The sequence below is a fragment of the Chiloscyllium plagiosum genome, unplaced genomic scaffold (assembly GCF_037043375.1).
Source record: "Chiloscyllium plagiosum isolate Xiang-an unplaced genomic scaffold, Cpla_swu_hap1 HiC_scaffold_28, whole genome shotgun sequence".
In the NCBI taxonomy this organism is placed as follows: Eukaryota; Metazoa; Chordata; class Chondrichthyes; order Orectolobiformes; family Hemiscylliidae; genus Chiloscyllium; species Chiloscyllium plagiosum.
This window is the reverse complement of record NW_028270166.1, coordinates 7,648,058-7,667,233: the sequence shown is the minus strand read 5'-3', so window position 1 is coordinate 7,667,233 and position 19,176 is coordinate 7,648,058. Positions and strand designations below refer to the sequence as shown.

General features: G+C 45.5%; 1 protein-coding gene across 4 annotated transcripts in view; it reads left to right on the top strand.

Moving 5' to 3' along the window:
* The window catches only part of slc5a5 (solute carrier family 5 member 5), a 97,464-nt gene that overhangs the window by 11,630 nt on the left and 66,658 nt on the right, over nucleotides 1-19,176 (top strand). For 3 of the 4 annotated variants that reach the window (XM_043721428.2, XM_087975958.1, XM_087975959.1), the window contains exons 2-7: nucleotides 1,924-1,989; nucleotides 8,222-8,273; nucleotides 10,169-10,236; nucleotides 11,288-11,442; nucleotides 16,730-16,870; nucleotides 19,010-19,139. In XM_043721428.2, coding sequence (XP_043577363.2) covers nucleotides 1,924-1,989; nucleotides 8,222-8,273; nucleotides 10,169-10,236; nucleotides 11,288-11,442; nucleotides 16,730-16,870; nucleotides 19,010-19,139 — 612 coding nt within the window. Of the gene's footprint in view, nucleotides 1-108; nucleotides 799-1,923; nucleotides 1,990-8,221; nucleotides 8,274-10,168; nucleotides 10,237-11,287; nucleotides 11,443-16,729; nucleotides 16,871-19,009; nucleotides 19,140-19,176 lie in introns of those variants that run through there. The other variant, XM_043721427.2, reaches the window with a different exon arrangement.

The window sequence follows — 19,176 nt, the reverse complement described above, 5'->3', positions numbered from 1 at the left end:
AACAAGCTTAGTTTCATAAACACTCCTACCTCGTGATGACAAGCTATTCTTCATTTACTGCATTCCTTACAAAGCTTCCAAATTAAAGGAAATAAGAACTGAAATATATTCATCTGTGCTAGCACTGTGACAGGTTGGAGTGAAGCACTGTTTCATCTTACAACAAGAAGCACTTTCATAGGAAGCTTGATGAAGGCTGTTGCTTTCCCTCAAGGTTTTGTGTTTCATTAACATTGTATTTGTCTCTGATTTGGACACGCAATTTCTTGGTTACTTCCAAAGAGGAAAGAAATGACCAGCTCGTGTCAGGCTGAACTGGCCTCAATGTCTTTGGACCCTTTGGACGTTTCACTCCTGAATCGCCGCCATCGTTATTAACTTGGATTTGATATTTCATTCTCCTGAAATCCACATGCCCTCGTTGGAGAGTGGATCATGGATGCAGCTGCAATGAAGCCAACAAGGGTTACCTTTTCAGCCTGGGACTATGTCCTCTTCGCTGGGATGCTCCTGATTTCCACAGGGATTGGGATATTTTGTGTCACTCGGCGTAGCGGCCAGCAGAAGAAAGCAGATGACTTTTTCACGGGAGGGCGACAGATGTCGGCACTGCCTGTGGGTCTGTCCCTGTCAGCCAGCTTCATGTCCGCTGTGCAGGTACTGGGAGTCCCAGTTGAAGCATATAGCTACGGGGCTAAGATTATTCAGATGTGCCTGGGCCAGACCCTGAACGCTGTCCTGACTGCCTACCTCTTCCTTCCTGTTTTCTATCGGCTGAGACTGACCAGCACCTACGAGGTAAGCCTGTTTGAAACTGCCTGGTGGATGGAGGAATGGTTTGTGTCCTGTCCCTGAGGAGAGGTTGAGTAGGTTGGGCCTGTAACCCTTGGAGCTGGGAAGAATAAGAGGAGAGCTTATTGAACTATGAAAGATTCTTACAGAACTTGACAGGGTGAGAGGGGAAAGATTTAAACAGGACCTAAGGAGCAACCTTTTTCATGTAGAGGGTGGTGTGTGTCTGGACTGAGCTGCCAGAGGAAGGTGTGGATGCTGGTCCAATTTCAGCATTTAAAAGGCTTCTGGATGAGTATGTGAATAGGAAGGGTTTAGAGTTATATGGGCCAAGTGCTGGCAAAATGCGACTAGATGTACAGACTTCACTGTGCCCACAACCCCTCCACCACATCCACAGTCCCTGTGCCCACACCCCCACCATGCCCACTCCCCGTACCATATCCACGCCGTGTCTAAATACCTTCATGCCCACACCCCCACCATGACTGTACACCCCCACTGTGCCCACAAACCACACCTTCCAACTATATCCGCTGACATAACGCCAAACCCCTTCACCACTCTCCTCAGCAGGTGCTCCACTCTCCTCAGCAGCCACCTCATCACGCGCCCCACTCTGTCCCAGTCCTCCCCTCACCACCACTGCAGTCCCCTCACCCTTCTGCCCACCTACTACCAACAGCACCAGTACCCTATGGCCCTGTAAGTGACCCAACGTGAGCTTTTTTGTCAAGTTTCCCAGGTGGACAACCAGCACACCCATCCTACCCATCAATGTGGGATGAGGTCCAGAGACACCATTTCAAACCTCTGAATGAATGTTTTTTCAGGATGAGGCTCTTTGGTGAGGGCTAATTGGAGCCGCATGGACTTCACCTGTTGGGCAGGCCCAGGGCCTTTCTCCATCCAACCCCCCCTTCCCCCTCCCTCTCCCCCCAGCCTTGCAGGGGAGATGGGAATTGTGGGGTCTTGAATTGCCCCTCTTCCCCCACCTGCCACAATGGTACACTCCACCCCCTCAGCCACCAAACACAGGAGGGAGGGAGGGAGGGAGGGCTCAAGATTCCACCCATATAGTATAAGAAAAAGCTTATGACTGTTTCTGGACATCATGGTTTACTTTTACAGTACCTGGAACTGCGTTTCAGTAAAAGCCTTCGACTGTGTGGAACCATCCAGTTCACAGCAGCCACGGTAAGAATTTCAACATGTTTTCTAATTAAAATGGCAGCTGTCTTTCACCCCCACCGGGAATTACAGCTGAGGTGTAGAAAGTTCTGGACTCAGTCCGACCCATCGCATCATGCTTTCTTTGAATTAAGTCAAGCTTTGAATCTTAGAATAGAATCATAGAATCCCTACAGTGTCTAAGTTGGCCATTCAGTCCATCGAGTTCACATCAACCCTCCGACGAGGAGCCCACTCAGACTCACAGCTCACAACCCAACCTATCCCTGTAACCCTGCATTTCCCATGGCCAATCCAGCTAACCGGCACATCTTTGAACTGTGGGAGGAAACCGGAGCACTCGGAGGAAACCCATTCAGACACAGGAAGAATGTGCAAACTCCAAACAGACAGTCGCCCGAGGCTGGAATCGAACCCGGGTCCCTGGTGCTGTGAGGCAGCAATGCTAACCAGAGCCACCAGGCTGGTGAAGAGGGTATATGCGAGACAGAAGGAGATAATGTAGTACAACTGATCCTCTGCCTTTCTATAACTAGTCCTCTTCCTGTTTTAACCTATTTGATCCAATTCAGCTGCTCCTCGCACCCAACCACAGGAATCATACAGCCTCAGGCCCTCCCATTCTCACCACCACACAATGTACCTAAACTGGGGTGGCGGGTGGGGGTACATGGGGGTTAAGCCAACGGATAAGCCTCCAGCTGCTAGCTCTCTGAAAACAAATGGGGTCAGTATGAATGTCAATTAGGAACAATCTGAATAAAACTCCATGGAATCACAAACAGAGGGTAGTCCTTCCCTGGGAGTAACTCTGTTGAATGGTTCTGTGTCCGTCCCCCACAGCTTCCCTCACAGACTGATTGGTCTCCCATTCAGCTGACTGACTTGCTGCATTTGGCTCCCAGGCTGACAAGGTAAAAACAATGACTGCAGATGCTGGAAACCACATTCTAGATTAGAGCAGTGCTGGAAAAGCACAGCAGGTCAGGCAGCATTCGAGGAGCAGTAAAATCGACGTTTCGGGCAAAAGCCCTTCATCAGGAATACAGCTGACAAGGTTTGCTTGGATATGATCAACAGAAAGGGCACAGTTATCACCAGAGAGGGCATTGTGATTTGTGAAGAGCATTTTAACCGATCGTATAAATTTAACCCATGCTCACCTTGACCTGGGAGTGATTGGTGCTGATTCTGGGACTGGGGTCCCCTCTTCCTGAGCTGTGCCATGAAAGTGGTGCAAAAGGCAAATGATCAGCCACTGGAGATAGCTCCCCTCTCCCCATCACCTCAGGACTTAGGCTCTGGGCCCATGGTCAGACAATCTGCACATGCCACCAGTTAAGGATTGTAAGTGCTTAAATAACACCCACTGAACAATCCCAACCTGCCATTTCCCTAATTAAATTTGGGGGGGGGGGGGCTGGTGTGCAGCACTCTTGCTCTCCATGGCTGTGGGCCTCTGATTGGCTGGCAGCTTTGACGGTGGAGGCGAGTGAGGACATCACCGTCCCAGGAATCGATGGGCTGAGGAACCCTCAGGGTGTCCTGACCCGCAAGGAGTTCTCATCATGGGATGGGTCCTATTTGTTAAATGGAGAAAGTGAGGACTGCAGATGCTGGAGATCAGAGCTGAGAGTGGGGTGCTGGAAAAGCACAGCAGGTCAGGCAGCGTCCGAGGAGCAGGAGGAGAATTGACATTCCTGATGGAGGGATCTTGCCTGAAACGTCGATTCTCCTGCTCCTCTGTTGCTGCCTGACCTGCTGTGCTTTTCCAGCACCGCACTCTCGGCCCTGTTTGTTAATGTGCCTGTCCCTACACTTCACCCCCACATTGGAAATCCCAGGCTCAGTTTCTGTACAGCAGCATTAAACAGGGAGTGGCAAAGAAGTTATGAAGGTGAAACTGCACTGGAATGTCTTAGTAACAATCCAATCTCACAAAAAAATCACTCTTTTTCAAGTGAGTGCAGGTCATTTTCGAAATAGTCAGCAGGTCTGGCAGGTCTTTCCAGACTCGCTGTTTTTATTTCAGATTACCAGTGACAGCAATATATTTTATATTTCTTCGAGAGACTTGACACAAGGCCATTATTTATTGCCCATCCCTAATTACCCCTTTGGAAAGGTGTTGTGAGTTGCCCTGGGAAATGCTTCAGACTCAAGTGCTCCTTATGAAATAGCCCAAGGATTTTTACCACTGACAACAGAGGAATGGCAATAGTTCTAAGACAGGAGGCTATGTAGTTTGCAAGGGTCCGTGCTCCCATCTATCTGCTGCCCTCGTCCTTGATAGTTAGAAGTTGTGGATTTGGAATGTGCTGTCAGAGGAGCCTCGCTGAGTTTCTGCAATAAATATTGTAGATAGTACAGACTGCTGCCGCTGTGTGTCAGCGGCGAAGGGAGTAATTCATGAGGATAGCAGCTGGGGTCCCAGTTTGTATTTGTTTCATTAATGAGATGTGCTTGGCACTATCTGGACCATCGTTTATTACCCATCCTTAATTACCCAGAGGGCAGTTAAGAGTCAGCCACATTGTTGTGGATCTGGAGTCAAGAGTATGGAGCTGAAAAAGCACAGCAGATCAGGCAGCCTCCGAGGAACAGCAAATCGACGTTTCAGGTATAAGTCCTTCATCAGGAATCAGGGTCTGGAGTCCCATTAGGCCAGACCAGGGAAGGATGACAGTTTCCTAAAATTAAAAATCACACAACACCAGGTTATAGTCCAATAGGTTTACTTGGAAGCACTAACTTTCGAAGTGTTGCTCCTTCATCAGGTCGCATTTCAGTTGCATGACACTGAGGTCTTTTGCTATGAATTCTATGTCTTATGATCCTGTGCCATAGCTACCTGATGGAGGATCAGCGGTCTGAAAGCTTGTATGTCCAAATAAAGCTGTTGGAATATAAACTGGTGTGGTGTCATTTTCAACTTTGTCCATCCCTGTCCAACTAGCTGCTCTGCATCATAGTGTTATGAAGATGTGGGTGTACTGTACCTTTAAGAGAGTTAAAAGCTAGTAGTGACAGCACCAAGTGTTCTCAATAAGCTACAATGTAACAGGCACTCCAGCTACTGGGATAGCTCGGGTAGCTGGTTGCCTGGAAATGACAAGACTGATTTGAATTAGGCCAATCAGTTTAAATTATACCCCAAAAAATACCAAACTCCAATCAAGTTTGAATTTAGTATACTGACAATCTTAAAAGCCAATGACATAATCCAATGCTTTGGGGTTTTAAAACCAGGGAAAATTGAACAGTTGAGAGGAGAACTGCCAAGCCACCTGCATGTAAAAAGACTGCCTGAAAAATGACTCTCTTAAATGTACCTTTATTGATCGGTAACCTGTGAAGCAGAATACCTGAGATGTAGAAAAGAAGGCAGGAATACAGAGAAAGCGGAAAGCTGCCTGGTTTTGAGAGAAGAGGTTTTGTTTTATACATGTTAATCCGGAGTTTTATTGGACTAGTATTGTAGAGGTAAAAGATAGATTAGGGGAAGGAGTTGTAAATAGTTGTTAAGTTAATTATTCTCTGTTATGCTTTCAGAAATAAAAAAGTTGTTAATTTTTACTTTAAATAGTTCTTGACCTCTCGAATTTTCACAGATTACTGCACGGGATAGATCTTTTCTGTGTCGCTGGTTTTAAATAAGCAGGAGGGTTTACCCCATATCATAACAGTTTGGGGGCTCATCTGGGATTTGAACCAGGGACCTCTTGCACCCCAGCGAGAATCATACCACTAGACTGCCCAATACTCGTCCAATAAAACCCCCAATTAAGATTTACAAAACAAAACTTCTTATCTCAAAACCAGGCAACTTTCCATTTTCTCTGTATTCCTGCCTTCTTTTCTTCTTCTCAGAGATTCTGCTTCACAAGTTACTGATTGATAAAGGTACCTTTAAGAGAGCCATTTGTCGGGCAGTCTTTTTATATGCAGGTGGCTTGGCAATTCTCTCAACTGTTCAATTTTCCCCGGTCTTATATCGCCAAAGCATTGGATTGTGTCATATTTAAGATTGTCAATATACTGAATTCAAACTGGATTAGAGTTTAGTAAACTCATTGGCCTAATTCAAATCTGTTTTGTCATTTCCAGGCAACCAGCTACCCGAGCTATCCTAGTAGCTGGAGTGCCTGTTACATTATAGCTTACTGAGAACACTTGGTGCTGTCACTGCTAGCTTTTAATTCTCTTAAAGGTACTGTACACCCACATCTTCACCACAATAGTTCCCATAATGGCATTAATGAACCAGATGGGCTTTTTTTTTTAAAATACAAATGACATTAGCTACATGGTTACCATTAGGCTGGCTTTTTAATTCAGATTGGATCCAAATTTCAACATTTGCCATGGTGGCATTCCATGCCTTCAGACATTATTTGGTGTCTGGATTACTAGGCCAGTGACATTCCCACTGCATTACCACCTCCATCCATCCTCCTAGCAACCCCCCCACATCCTTTTTTCATATTGAACTTAAATGTCATTGTCGCTGTTAAGAGGATTGTTTTGCCCTCCATTCTGATGAGCCTCTTGCCTCAGTCAAACTGCACTTATTGAAATTAATGCAGAATGTCCATCATACTACTGCCTTGTGGATGGTGGGCAGGCTTTGGGAGGTGAGCAGGTGGAGATGTAAAAGAATGAGTTACTTGCTGCAGTCTTGAACTTTTCTTCTGGTTACAGTATTCAGTCAAGAGTATCCTCCAGGATGTTGACTGTGGGGAGGTTCAGTGATGGCGATGCCACTCAATGTCCAGGAGAGATGGTTAAATTCTCAAAGTGCAAACTCTTGGCACTTGCTTGAATGTTATCCAGGTCCTGCTGCAAATGGACAGGGAGAAGGGTGGAACCACAGAGTTTTGCAATGCACAGTGTCACAGAATAGTTCCTATCTCCGCTTCCTTCCCAAATCCTTCCCAGTCTTATCTTCTCCCCTGGGATGTTGGACCAGAAGTGAACATCTTCCTCCTGCCTGTCAATGGAAAAGTGGAAGTTTGAAGATTGAAGTTTTAGAAGAATGTCCTTGACCCTGTCCACTGAGAGAGGTACATTTTGCAAAGACCACAGATTGCCTACAGTGTGGAAATAGGCCATTTGGCCCATCGAGTCCACATCAACCCGCGGAAGAGCATCCCACCCAGACCCACCCCCAACCTATCCCTGTAACCCTGCATTTCCATGGCTAACCCATCTAGCCTGCCAATCCCTAGACACAATGGCCAATCCACCTTAACCTGCACATCTTTGGACTGTGGGAGGAAACTGGAGCAACCGGAGGAAACCCATGCATACATTGTCCACACAAAGTCACCCAAAGGTGGAATCGAACCTGGGTGCTGTGAGGCAGTACCACACTACAGAGAGGGATCAACTTCAATAGTTCACAAGGACAGTTTCTCAGCTCTGAGGCCATGGGTTTGAATCTGTCCCCAGGCAGATTGTGAAATTCATTGACAGGCCAGGGGTGCCACTGACAACTCCATCCCAAAGTGCCCTTGAGCAAGGCACAGTGAGGCAGCTTCTCGAGTGGATTTCAGGGGGCAGTCTTTGTTGAGGGTCTGGAAATACATTCAGGTTGGGTTGACTTTCTTCCCAAAAGGATTTTAATGATCCAGATAGATTTTTGAAAGACAGTCTGGTAGTTGCACAATAATCACTGACTAATAGTTTATTCCAGCTTTATTTATTTGAATGGAATGTCCACTAGACGCCATTACATCCACTGAAACATTAACCTGATTCACTGGGTCCAATCATTTTGTCATTATGCCACCACATGGTGGCTCAGCAGTTAGCACTGCTGCCTCACAACACCAGGGTCCCAGGTTCGATTCCAGCCTCGGATGACTGCCTGTGTGGAGTTTGCGCATTCTCCCCGTGTCTGTGCGGGTTTCCTCAGGGTGCTCCGGTTTCCTCCCACAGTCAGGTGGATTGGCCAGGCTACATTGCCCATAGTGTTATGTGCATTAGTCAGAGGGAAATGGGTCTGGGTGGGTTACACTTCGGTGGGTCGGTGTGGAGTTGTTGGGCCGAAGGGCCTGTTTCCACACTGTAGGGAATCTAAAAAAAATCTAATCACATCCCATCTTCTGTCCTTGCCAGTTCTGAAAGCAAGTTCTTACCATCTGGCCTTCACAGCAGTGAGTCTGTTGAAACGCCAATACCATCCTGACCTTGTGACTCTATGAACTAACATTTGATGTTCTTTCTAACACTGCAGGTCCTGTACACTGGGGTAGTCATTTATGCACCTGCACTGATATTAAACCAAGGCAAGTAGTCTCCATTTCATTTCTCTTTTGTAGAATTTGCAAGCGTGTGAGAACTGTAGTGCGCCGTTCAAACCCTTTTGAAAATCAAATTGAACTCTTGGGGGTTACTTACCCTCGACCAAATCCCTCCAACTCTCACCACCCTTTCCTCTGTATGTCCCTCGCACTCTCGGCTTCATTTTTCTGGGCACAGCTTTTTGATTACTTTTCCTCCTTGGTCTTACGTCTGAAGCGATTGTAACGGAGTCAGCCAGCTCGACAGCAGAGAATCTGAGTTACCTTCTCGGGTCCTGTTCATCTGCTCCAGTCTGGGAACCCTGGTTGATATAAAAGAGTGAATGTTGGCTATATCGGGACCCTCAGTTCCTGACTCAGTGAGAGGCCATGCTAATGATCACAGGCTATGCATTTTGTGAGTAAAACATGATTGCTGATGGGTTGCCAGCCTCTGAAGAGTTATTTCAACACCCACTTTTCTCCTCCTGATTACACCACTGCAATGCATCTTGGGTGGATGGTGTACATTAAAGGTGCTATGCAAATGGAAGTTGTTGTTGAAACAAACTCCACGTCCGCCAAACATGATGACCAGACGCTGAGATCGGAAACATGGAAATATGGAGGTCCAGAAGAAGGGTTACGCCAAAAACATTGATTTGTCCACCTCCTGATATCCTCCAGCCTCCTGCTTGTCAACCCCTAGATTCCAGCATCTGCAGTTTGTTTGTCTCTATAAATATGAAAGCATTATCTAAAATTCATCTGGGCATCAGAAAAGAAACTCTGAATGATTTCTGCGGATATGGGATTGCTGATATTCATTCCCCATCACTAGTTGCTCTTGAGAAGTTACTGCCCAGCCTGCCTCTAGAGTTGCTTTAGTCCACGTCAGTGTTGGGAAGATCACAGTGGCATTATCTGGCAAGGTCCAGGATTCTGGAGCAGGGACATGAAGGATATATGGAAAATAACCACGATCGAACCCTGAAGATGATCATCAAGTCACAGGCTTACTTTCAACTGCCAAACGTCATTAGTGTACAATGAGACTCACCCACTGAATTTCAACTCTTAAGTAATCAATGGACCAAGGTTAAAACCAATAAATTCCAGCAGAAGTCACAAACATATGAGCAATTTGTGAAAACGGTAACCATTCGCTCATTCTCTCTTTTGCAGGTTTTTGTCTTGTGAATTTTACATTTGAAATATGCAATCTCTGTAATTTCAACATCCTAAACATCTCCTGGATTTATACTTTGATGCTGAAATGTTTGGCTTTGATCCCTCAGAAACAAAGTGACTCTTAACATGAGGCAAACTAAAAAAAAATTAAGGCAAAACGATGATGGTCAATTTTTACATGAGATGGACTTAGACATGGAATGATTGATGAGCCAAAGGGCCTTTTTCTGTGCTGTCAATCTCTATGAATACAAGACATGGACTTTTAGATTAGAATCCCTACAGGGTGGAAACAGGCCCTTTGGCCCAACAAGTCCACACTGACCCTTCGAAGATTAACCCACCCAGACCCATTCCCCTACATTTAACCCTGACTAATGCACCTATCACTATGGGCAAATTTAGCATGGCCACTTCACCTAACCTTCACATCTTTGTACTGTGGGAGGAAACCGTAGCACCCGGAGTCACCCAAAGCTGGGATCGAACCGGGGTCCCTAACGCTGTGAGGCAGCAGTATTAACTACTGAGCCACATGCCGCCCCTTATATGATTGTTTACTGTTTTAAGTAAAGAGAACTCTACTGACCAGTTCTAGCAAAGGAAGACCATTATGTGAAAGGTTCTCAGCACGATACTGCTCAGCGTGTTGGTGGGACAGTGTTGGTGTGTGGTATAGTTTCATCTTGATGTGACTTATTGTCTTTCAGTTACTGGTCTTAATATCTGGGCGTCTCTGCTATCCACTGGAATCATCTGCACATTCTACACAACCGTGGTTAGTACAGAACACTTACTCCCAAATCCAGAGTATTACATTAAAAATCCTGACCTTCAACCATCTCTACACTTTTCAATTTTAACTTAACCTGGCACCTTGATGGTTGATTGTGTAAACGACAGAGAGCCTTGAGATAGTCAGTAAAGTGACCTGCATTACTTTTGCTCAGCCCATGATAGAATACTTTCAAAACTAGAACCTTTCTCTGTGATAAAAGGTGACAAAGTGACAGTTTCTCTCTCTCTCTCCAGCCACACAATCTTCTGTTTTATATATTTCTCCAATTCCCTCATGAAAATTATAGTTGAATCTGTTTCAGGAGAAGTGCTGTCCAGATTTTTGAAAATCCTTTATAAAATATATTTTCCTTTCATTCCTCTCCAGCTGTTTATCCCGTGGTTTTAAGTCTATGTCCTCTGATCTTCGATTCTCCTGTCAGTGGAAAGACTGGTAAATAACAGGAGGAAAGCCTTAGACTATGGGACAATGGTCCCATAAATTGAACAGTAGCAAATGGAATTTAATCCTGACAAGTGTGAAGGTGGGAGGCACTAACAAGGCAAAGGGGGAAATGGTGGGACCTGAGGAAGTATACAGCATCAGAGGCACCTTGGGAGACATATCCACACATCCTTGAAGGCCATGGGACAGATAGATAAACTAGTTACGAAGGGTAAGGAGCAGGGGAATTCAAAGGGGATCTGAGGTAAGATTTTTCTATTCAGAAAGTGATACTTTTCTGGAACTCACTTCCCCAAAGGGTGGGCGAGGCAGTAACACTCAAGTAACTTAAGCATTTAGATGAGCACTTGAAACCTCTTTGCATCCATGGTTACAGGTTAAGTGCTGGGATTGTGATTGGAATAGATAGATGTTTGATGACCAGCGCAGATACGATGGGTCAAAGGGCCTTAATCCGTACTGCATAAACTCTCAGCCTCTCACTTCAGTAACTTCTCTTGATGCTAAATGACCACAGGTTTTGGCGGGGGGGACTTACTCTTCCTCATGTTCCTGGGTTTAACACCTTCCACTCTTGTGCTTCCAGGGAGGGTTGAAAGCTGTCATCTGGACTGACGTCTTCCAAATCATCACCATGATGTCTGGCTTCATTGCCATTATGATTCGTGGCACCTATTTGGCTGGAGGAGCCCATGGTGTTCTGGCAACTGCATACAATGGGTCCAGGATCAACTTTGGAGAGTAAGAAATTGTCTTTGAAGTTCATCACTGGGGCACCAACAGATCCCAAATCTCCATAGTAACTGAACCTGGCTGAGTCAATTCCCTTGCACCTTGAGTGGCCCAGAGCTCAAACCTGAGAAGTAGGTGCAGCAGTCAAGGTCCACTCCTGAATATCTTTCTTTGATGAATCTATCTGTTCTTTTCTCTGCTTGAAGGCAACCTCGCTAGAAAGTCTCCAGCTCCTCAACCAAGTGGTGAAATATCACATGACAGGCTTGTGATCGAAGATTAGAGCTGGGTGTGGTCATAGAAGCTCTTATTAATCCTTACAGTGTGAAAGCAGGCTATTCAGCCCATCAAGTCCACACCAATCCTCCAAAGTGCATCCAACACAGATGTAACTCTGTAACCCTAATCCTACATTTCCCATGGCCAACCCACCTAACCTGCATATCTTTAGACTGTGGGAGGAAACCGGAGCACCCACAGGAAACCAGGCAGACACGGGGAAAATGTGCAAACTCCACACAGACAGTCGCCTGAGGCTGGAATCACTGGCATTCTGAGGCAGCAGTGCTAACCACTGAGCCACCGTTCCAACCACAGGACATGGGCACAAGTAAAGAATATGTAGTGAATTGGCTAAAAATTGGATCTTACAATGGTTACAGCAGAGATGGAGGCCATTCAGCCTGTTGTGACGACGCCAACTCTTTGCAAAATTTGCTAGGTCCAATCCTCCACCTCTCCCCAAAGCCCTGCAATTGGCAAATCAAGAAGTAGAGTTATACAGAAGGACACGAGAAAGCAACATCCCACAGGGAATAGCGCTGGGCTCATTATTAGGGAAAAGTAACAGAATGTCACAAGTTGCAGGTGATGCTGAACTGAGTGCTATGGTGAATACAATATAAGAATACAACAGAATAGCAGAAAGCACGAGAGAACGTGAATATTGGGCATTGGGCGACAAATGAAGTTTGTCGTGGATAGAAGTGAGGTGATGACCTTTGGCCAAGAAAATGGAAACATCACCTCCACCCTCAGAAATAAGAAATTAAATGGGGTGGAGGAGCAAAGGGTCTTGGGGGTACAAGTAAACACATCGTTAAAAAAAATCATTACTGGTCAGCAAAATAATTAAAAATGCTAATAAAACACTAGAATTCCTGTGAAAGCTGTATCAAACCTTGGTCAGACTGCAATGGGGATTACGAGCACAGATCGGGTTTCTACACTGAAAGTGCTGAAGGGAATGAAAAGAGGAATTTTGTTTTGGACAGCATCAAAATTGAGAGTCTTTAGCAAACGGTTAAATCGACCAGCTTGAAGCTTATCTTCTTGTGGAAGTAGAAAGTTCAAAGCTGAGGGGAAAGATGTTTTAAAATTATGAATGGGTTGGAGGGAGAGGATCAGGAGAGATTGTTTCCAATTCTGGAAGAATCCAAAACTAGAGATGATTAATGCAGAATAATAATGGAACATCGAACATAGAACATTCCAGCGCAGTACAGGCCCTTTGGCCCTCGATGATGTGCCGACTTGTGGAACCAATCTGAAGCCCATCTAAACTACACTATTCAATTCTCATCCATAATCTTATCCAATAACCATTTAAATGCCCTTAAAATTGGCGAGTCTACTCCTCATGCAGGCAGGTCTTTCCACATCCTTATTACTCTCTGAATAAAAAAAAACTACCTCTGAGATCTGTCCTATATCTAGCACCCCTCAATTTAAAGCTATGTCCCCTCGTGCTGGCCATCACCATCTGAGGAAAAAGGCTCTCACTGTCCACCCTATCTAACCCTCTGATTATCTTATACATCTCAATTAGGTCGCCTCTCAACCTTCTTCTCTCTAACGAAAACTGCCTCAAGTCCCTCAGCCTTTCCTCCTAAGATTTCCCTCCAGACCAGGCAACATCCTGGTAAATTTCCTCTGCACCCTTTCCAATGCTTCCACATTCCTCCTATAATGCAGTGACCAGAACCGTATGCAATACTCCAAATGTGGCCGCACCAGAGTTTTGTACAGCTGCAGCATGACCTCATGGCTCCGAAACTCAGTCCCTCTACCAATAAAAGCTAATATATCGTATACTTTCTTAACAACCTGGTGACAACATTCAGTGATCTATGTACATGGACACAGAGATCTCTCTGCTCATCTACACTACCAAGAATCTCACCATTAGCCCAGTACTCTGCATTCCTGTTACTCATTACAAAGTGAATCACCTCATACTTTTCCACATTATACTCCATTTGTCACCTCTCAGCCCAGCTCTGCAGCTTATCTACGTCTCTCTGTAACCTACAACAGTCTTCGTCACTATCCACAACTCTCCCGACCTTAGTGTCATCTGCAAATTTACTAACCCATCCTTCTACGCCCTCATCCAGGTCATTTATAAAAATGACAAACAGATCCTTGCGGCACACCACTAATAACTGAACTCCAGGATAAATATTTCCTATCAAACAACACCCTCTGTCTTCTTTCACCTAACCAATTTCTGATCCAAACCACTAAATCGCCCTTAATCCCATGCCTCCATATTTTGTGCAATAGCCTACCCATGGGGAACCTTATCAAATGTCTTACTGAAGACCATATACACCACGTCAACTGCTTTACCCTCATCCATCTGTTTGGTCACCTTCTCTAGAACTCAATAAGGTTTGTGAGGCGCGACCTACCCATCACAAATCTGTGTTGACTATCCCTAATTAACTTATTCCTTTCTAGATGATTATAAACTCTATCTCTTATAACCTTTTCCAATACTTTACTCACAACCGAAGTAAGGCTCACTGGTCTATAATCACCAGGGTTGTCTCTACTCCCCTTCTCGAACAGGGGGCCAACATTTGCTATCTTCCAGTCTTCTGGCACTATCCCTGTAGACAATGACGACATAAAAATCAAAGCCAAAGTCTCTGCGATCTCCTCCCTGGCTTCCCAGAGAATTCTAGGATAAATCCTATCTAGCCCAGGGGACTTATCTATTTTTACACTTTCCAGAATTGCGATCACCTCCTCCTATTGCACCACAATCCCATCTAGTCTGGTAACCTGTACCTCAGTATTCTCCTCGACCAAGTTGTCTTTTTGTAGTATGAATACTGATAAAAAGTATTCATTTAGCATTTCCCCTATTTCCTCGGACTCCATGCACAATTTCCCACTACTATCTTTGATTGGCCCTAATCTTACTCTGTAGATCTTAATCTTACTGTAATGAATAATTTCAATGTGCAAAGACAATATGGAGAAATGACGTTGCTCAGAGAGCTGGTGAGATGTGGATCTTGCAATCACACGATGTGATTGAGAGGAAGATCATGGTGCTTCTGAATGGGAGCTAGATGAGAAAAAGAAAAGAGAAGAAAGAAAGAGGCTGAAAGGCTGAGATGTTGCTGATGGAACAGGAGGTATGTCATGTCACCTACCACCTGTCAGCACGGCCTCTTCGGGCAGAATGGCCTCATTTTTGTGTTGGGTTTTCCATGTAATTCAGGTTATCATTAATCGTCTTGGCAGAATGTTTCTCATTTGAGGCTTGATATTTGAATTCAATTCCATACTGGCCTGATACCCAATTTACTCTACATCATGCTTCCTGATTTTTCTTTTTCATGAGATGTGGGTATCGCTGGAAAGGCCAAGATTTGTTGTCCATTTTCTAATGCCCTTTAATTGAATAGCTTGCTAAGGGAGAGCAATTAAGAGTCAAAACATTACTGTGGGTCAGGAGTCACATGTAGGTCAGACCAGGTAAGTAAGGATGGCAGATCTTCTTCCCTCAAGGACATGAATGAACCAGATGAGTTTTTGTGACAATTGATGATAATTTCATGGTCACCATCACTGAGACTAGAATCCCTTCAGTGTGGAACCAGGCTACTTGGCACATTAAGTCCACACTAACCATCCAAACAGCATCCCACCCAGACTCACCCTCCCCTTACATTTCCCATGGCTCATCCACTGAGCCTGAAATTTCCTGGATGCTGTGGGCAATTTAGCATGGCCAATCCACCTTACCCTCTCATCTGTGGACTATGGGAGGAAACCAAAACACCTGGAGGAAACTCACACAGACACAGAGAGAACATACAACCTCCACACAGACAGTGGCCCAAGGGTGGAATTGAATCTGGCTCCCTGATGTTGTAAGACAGCAATGTTAACCACTGAATCATTGTGTCACTCTAGTGTTCAATTAGATTGAATTTCAGGAATTGGTTGGATTTGAATGTAGGTTCCCAGAGAATTCGGCTGGGTCTATGGGTTATTAATATCTCTGACTCTACCACTCCTCAGAGTCTGAAGAGTTGAAGCCCTGGCCAATATTATTTTCCTCCAATGCGCTGTGCTAATTGATGCTATTAGCCCAGGACAGATGAGGAATCAAAATTCAGGTGCTTTAGTCTGTGTGGCTTGTAACACATTAATATTCTTTATTTATTCCTTGACTATCAGCATCACTGGCAAGGCTGGTATTTATTGCCCATTCCTCATTTTATTTGGATCAGAGTTTAACTCACTACACCCTTCCTAAGGGCAATTAGGGATGGGCAATAAATCCTGACCTTCTCAGAGTTGGCCACATTGTGAGAATGATTATAATCGACCCGAGAGAGGCCTTGTCCTGATAAAATCTGCCCTTTGCTCAAAAAACTGAAGGAACATAACACCCAGTGCAATTGTCCAGGTAGATGTTGTTGGTGTAGAGCCCTGGTCATAGAGTCATAGAGGTTTACAGTCTGGAAACAGGCCATTCGGGCCAACATGTCTGTGCTGCCCAGTTTTCACAATTACTCTAGCTCCATTTACCTGTGTTTGGCCCATATCCCTCCATACGTATCCCATCTGTGTCCCTGTCTAAATGTTTCTTCAATGACAAAATTGTATTTGCCTCCACCACCACCTCTGGCAATCTGTTCCAGACACTCACTACCTTCTGTGTGAAAAATTACCCCTCTGGACCCTTTTGTATCTCTCCCCTCTCACCGTAAACCTATACCCTCTAGTTTCAGGCTCCCCTACCGTGGGAAAACACTGTTGGTTAGCTACTTTATCTATGCCTCTCATGATTTTATAAACCTCTATAAGTTCACCCATCGGCCTCCTACGCTCCTGGGGAAAAAAAGTCCCAGCCTCTTCAGCCTCTCCTTATAACCCAAACTTTCCAGTCTGGGTAGCATCCAAATAATCCTTTTCTGCACGTTTTCTAGTTTAATAACATCCTCTGTAGATTGACCTTCTTACTGTCCACTGATGAATGTTCTCTGTTTAGTTTTGACCCAGATCCCAGGAGACGCTACACATTCTGGACTTTTGTTATTGGCGGAACTGTACTGTGGTTATCCATGTATGGAGTCAATCAAGCTCAAGTCCAACGTTACATCGCCTGCAAGACAGAGTCTCAGGCCCGACTGTAAGTTTGGGTGAAATGAGCTGAGGGGATCTGTAAACAGTGTGAGAGAGGATTAGATTCCCTACAGTGTGGAAACAGGCCCTTCGGCCCAACCAGTCCACACCGACCCTCCGAAGAGTAACCCACCCAGACCCATTTCCCTCTGAGTAATGCACCTAACACTGTGGGCAATTTAGCATGGCCAATTCACCTGACCTGCACGTCTTTGAACTGTGGGAGGAAGCTGGAGCACCCGGAGGAAACCCACGCAGACACGGGGAGAATGTGCAAATGCTACACAGACAGTCACCCAAGGCAGGAATCGAGCCTGGGTCCCTGGTGCTGTGAGGCAGCAGTGCTAACCACTGAGCCACCGTGCCGCCCCGAGGAAAGTGCAAAATGATATCAAAGGGAAGGCCAACATGATTCTGCTCACAGTAATTAGATAGTTCGTGAGGGATTGCCTGGGAAACTGGTGCCAAACTCATTCATCTTCAGCAGATCTTGTTTTGAAGGGAAGAGGCAGAGTATCTTTGGCTACTAATTGGTGTTTAAAATCCTGCTGGTGAAAACATCCTAAAAGATATCCTGTGGGTTGAAAGAAGGTTCTAGAAATGCCTCTCAGAGAACTGACTCAAGTTCAGGACAATCCGTGCAATGAGAAGTCAGTATCTGACATTGTGGTGAGAGTCTGGATGTTGGGATTTAGCTGCAGTGCGATGATGGTCTATTATGATCAGGTGATGCAGAGCATGGGAGCTGATCAGTCATTTCGATCATTCTTCTACATTAATGACCTTACAAATAAATTATATGCCCCACAAGAATAGGGGAACAACTCAGTGTGGGAGAGAGTGATAAGGAACCAGCCCTGCAATGTCACATTCTGCTGTCAGGTCATTCTGAGACCATGAAAGGCGCTACGTAAATGCAAGTCCTTGCTTCTTTTGTTAACTCTCCTGACATTGAGGATTTGGAGAGGTTCCCACGGCACTGTAGACAGGTTTGTTCTGGCTTGTGTAGATGGTGGGTCGAAAATTATGGTGCTGGAAAAGCACAGCCGGTCAGGCAGCATCCGAGGAGCAGGAGAATCGACGTTTCAGGTATAACATAAGCTCTTCATTAGGAATGAAACTAGAGCTTGTACAGCACAGATAAAGGCACTTTGGCCCATCATATCTGACCTGCTGCGCTTTTCTAGCATCCCACTTTTCAACTCTGATCTCCAGCATCTGCAGTCCTCACTTCCTCCCTGTGTAGATGCCTTCTACACACAATTTTCCTCCCCGTTTCTCTGATTGACTTTCCTGGAAGTCCACCACAGTCCATTGGGAAGGTCCCGGTGGGAACTCCTCACTGACAGGTACCAATCTGTGGGTGAAGGATAGTTGCCGGATCTGAGTAAAGGAGATGTAGCTGCTGTTCCGTTCTGGGTCAGTTGAAGGTGACAGACAGACAGGTCCACACGCTGATGGCACCAGGCCATTCTGCCCCTCTTCTACCACTCTTTAATTGGATCATGATTGATCCGTCCCTTGACTGTACCAGCTGATGTCGATCAGATAGCTGCCCACACCCTTACCCAACAAAAATCTATCAAAAAACGAATTGAAGATTTCATGAGGCATGCAGCCTCACCATCTCCACAAGTTGTGTTCAAAGAAGCTTTGCATCACAAGTTAGGTTTCTTTACTATTCTGTCGGCTTCAAACTCTAAGATATAGCAGCAGACCAGGCCAAGATTAGAGCGGTGCTGGAAAAGCACAGCCAGTCAGGCAGCACCACTCTAATCTCCAGCGAGCAGACTAGGCCAGCTTGGACTGTCAGTAATGGACACTTTCTCATTATGGAGGCATCCTTGTAAGAAACTCGAAAGACGGCTCTCCGTTTCTGCTCCAGGAACCATTCCAAGAAGCGGGGAGCACTTGGCTGACTCGGTTGCCTCTCTCCAGTTCTCTCTCAGAGAGAGCTCGCTGCTCTTTCAACCATTTCCACAGTTTCAGGGTGAAAAGGCGTGCAGAGAGTGGGTACACACTCTGTCTCTCCCACACAGTGCGGTGTTTGGTTTCCATTTGTCACCTCGTGCTTGAGAGGGAAGTGGAGAGCATCTGAAATGGGAAACACAGTGAAACTACTGAACCTGCTTTGTGTTTGTTTCAGTGCTATCTTTGTGAACCAAGTCGGGCTGTGGATGATAGTGACGAGTGCAGTAGCCTGTGGGATCATTCTGTTCGCCTTGTACAGGACATGTGACCCTGTTAAAGCTGGACACGTTACTGCACCTGACCAGGTGAGTCCAACCAACAGTGACAAGGCTGAAGGAGGAT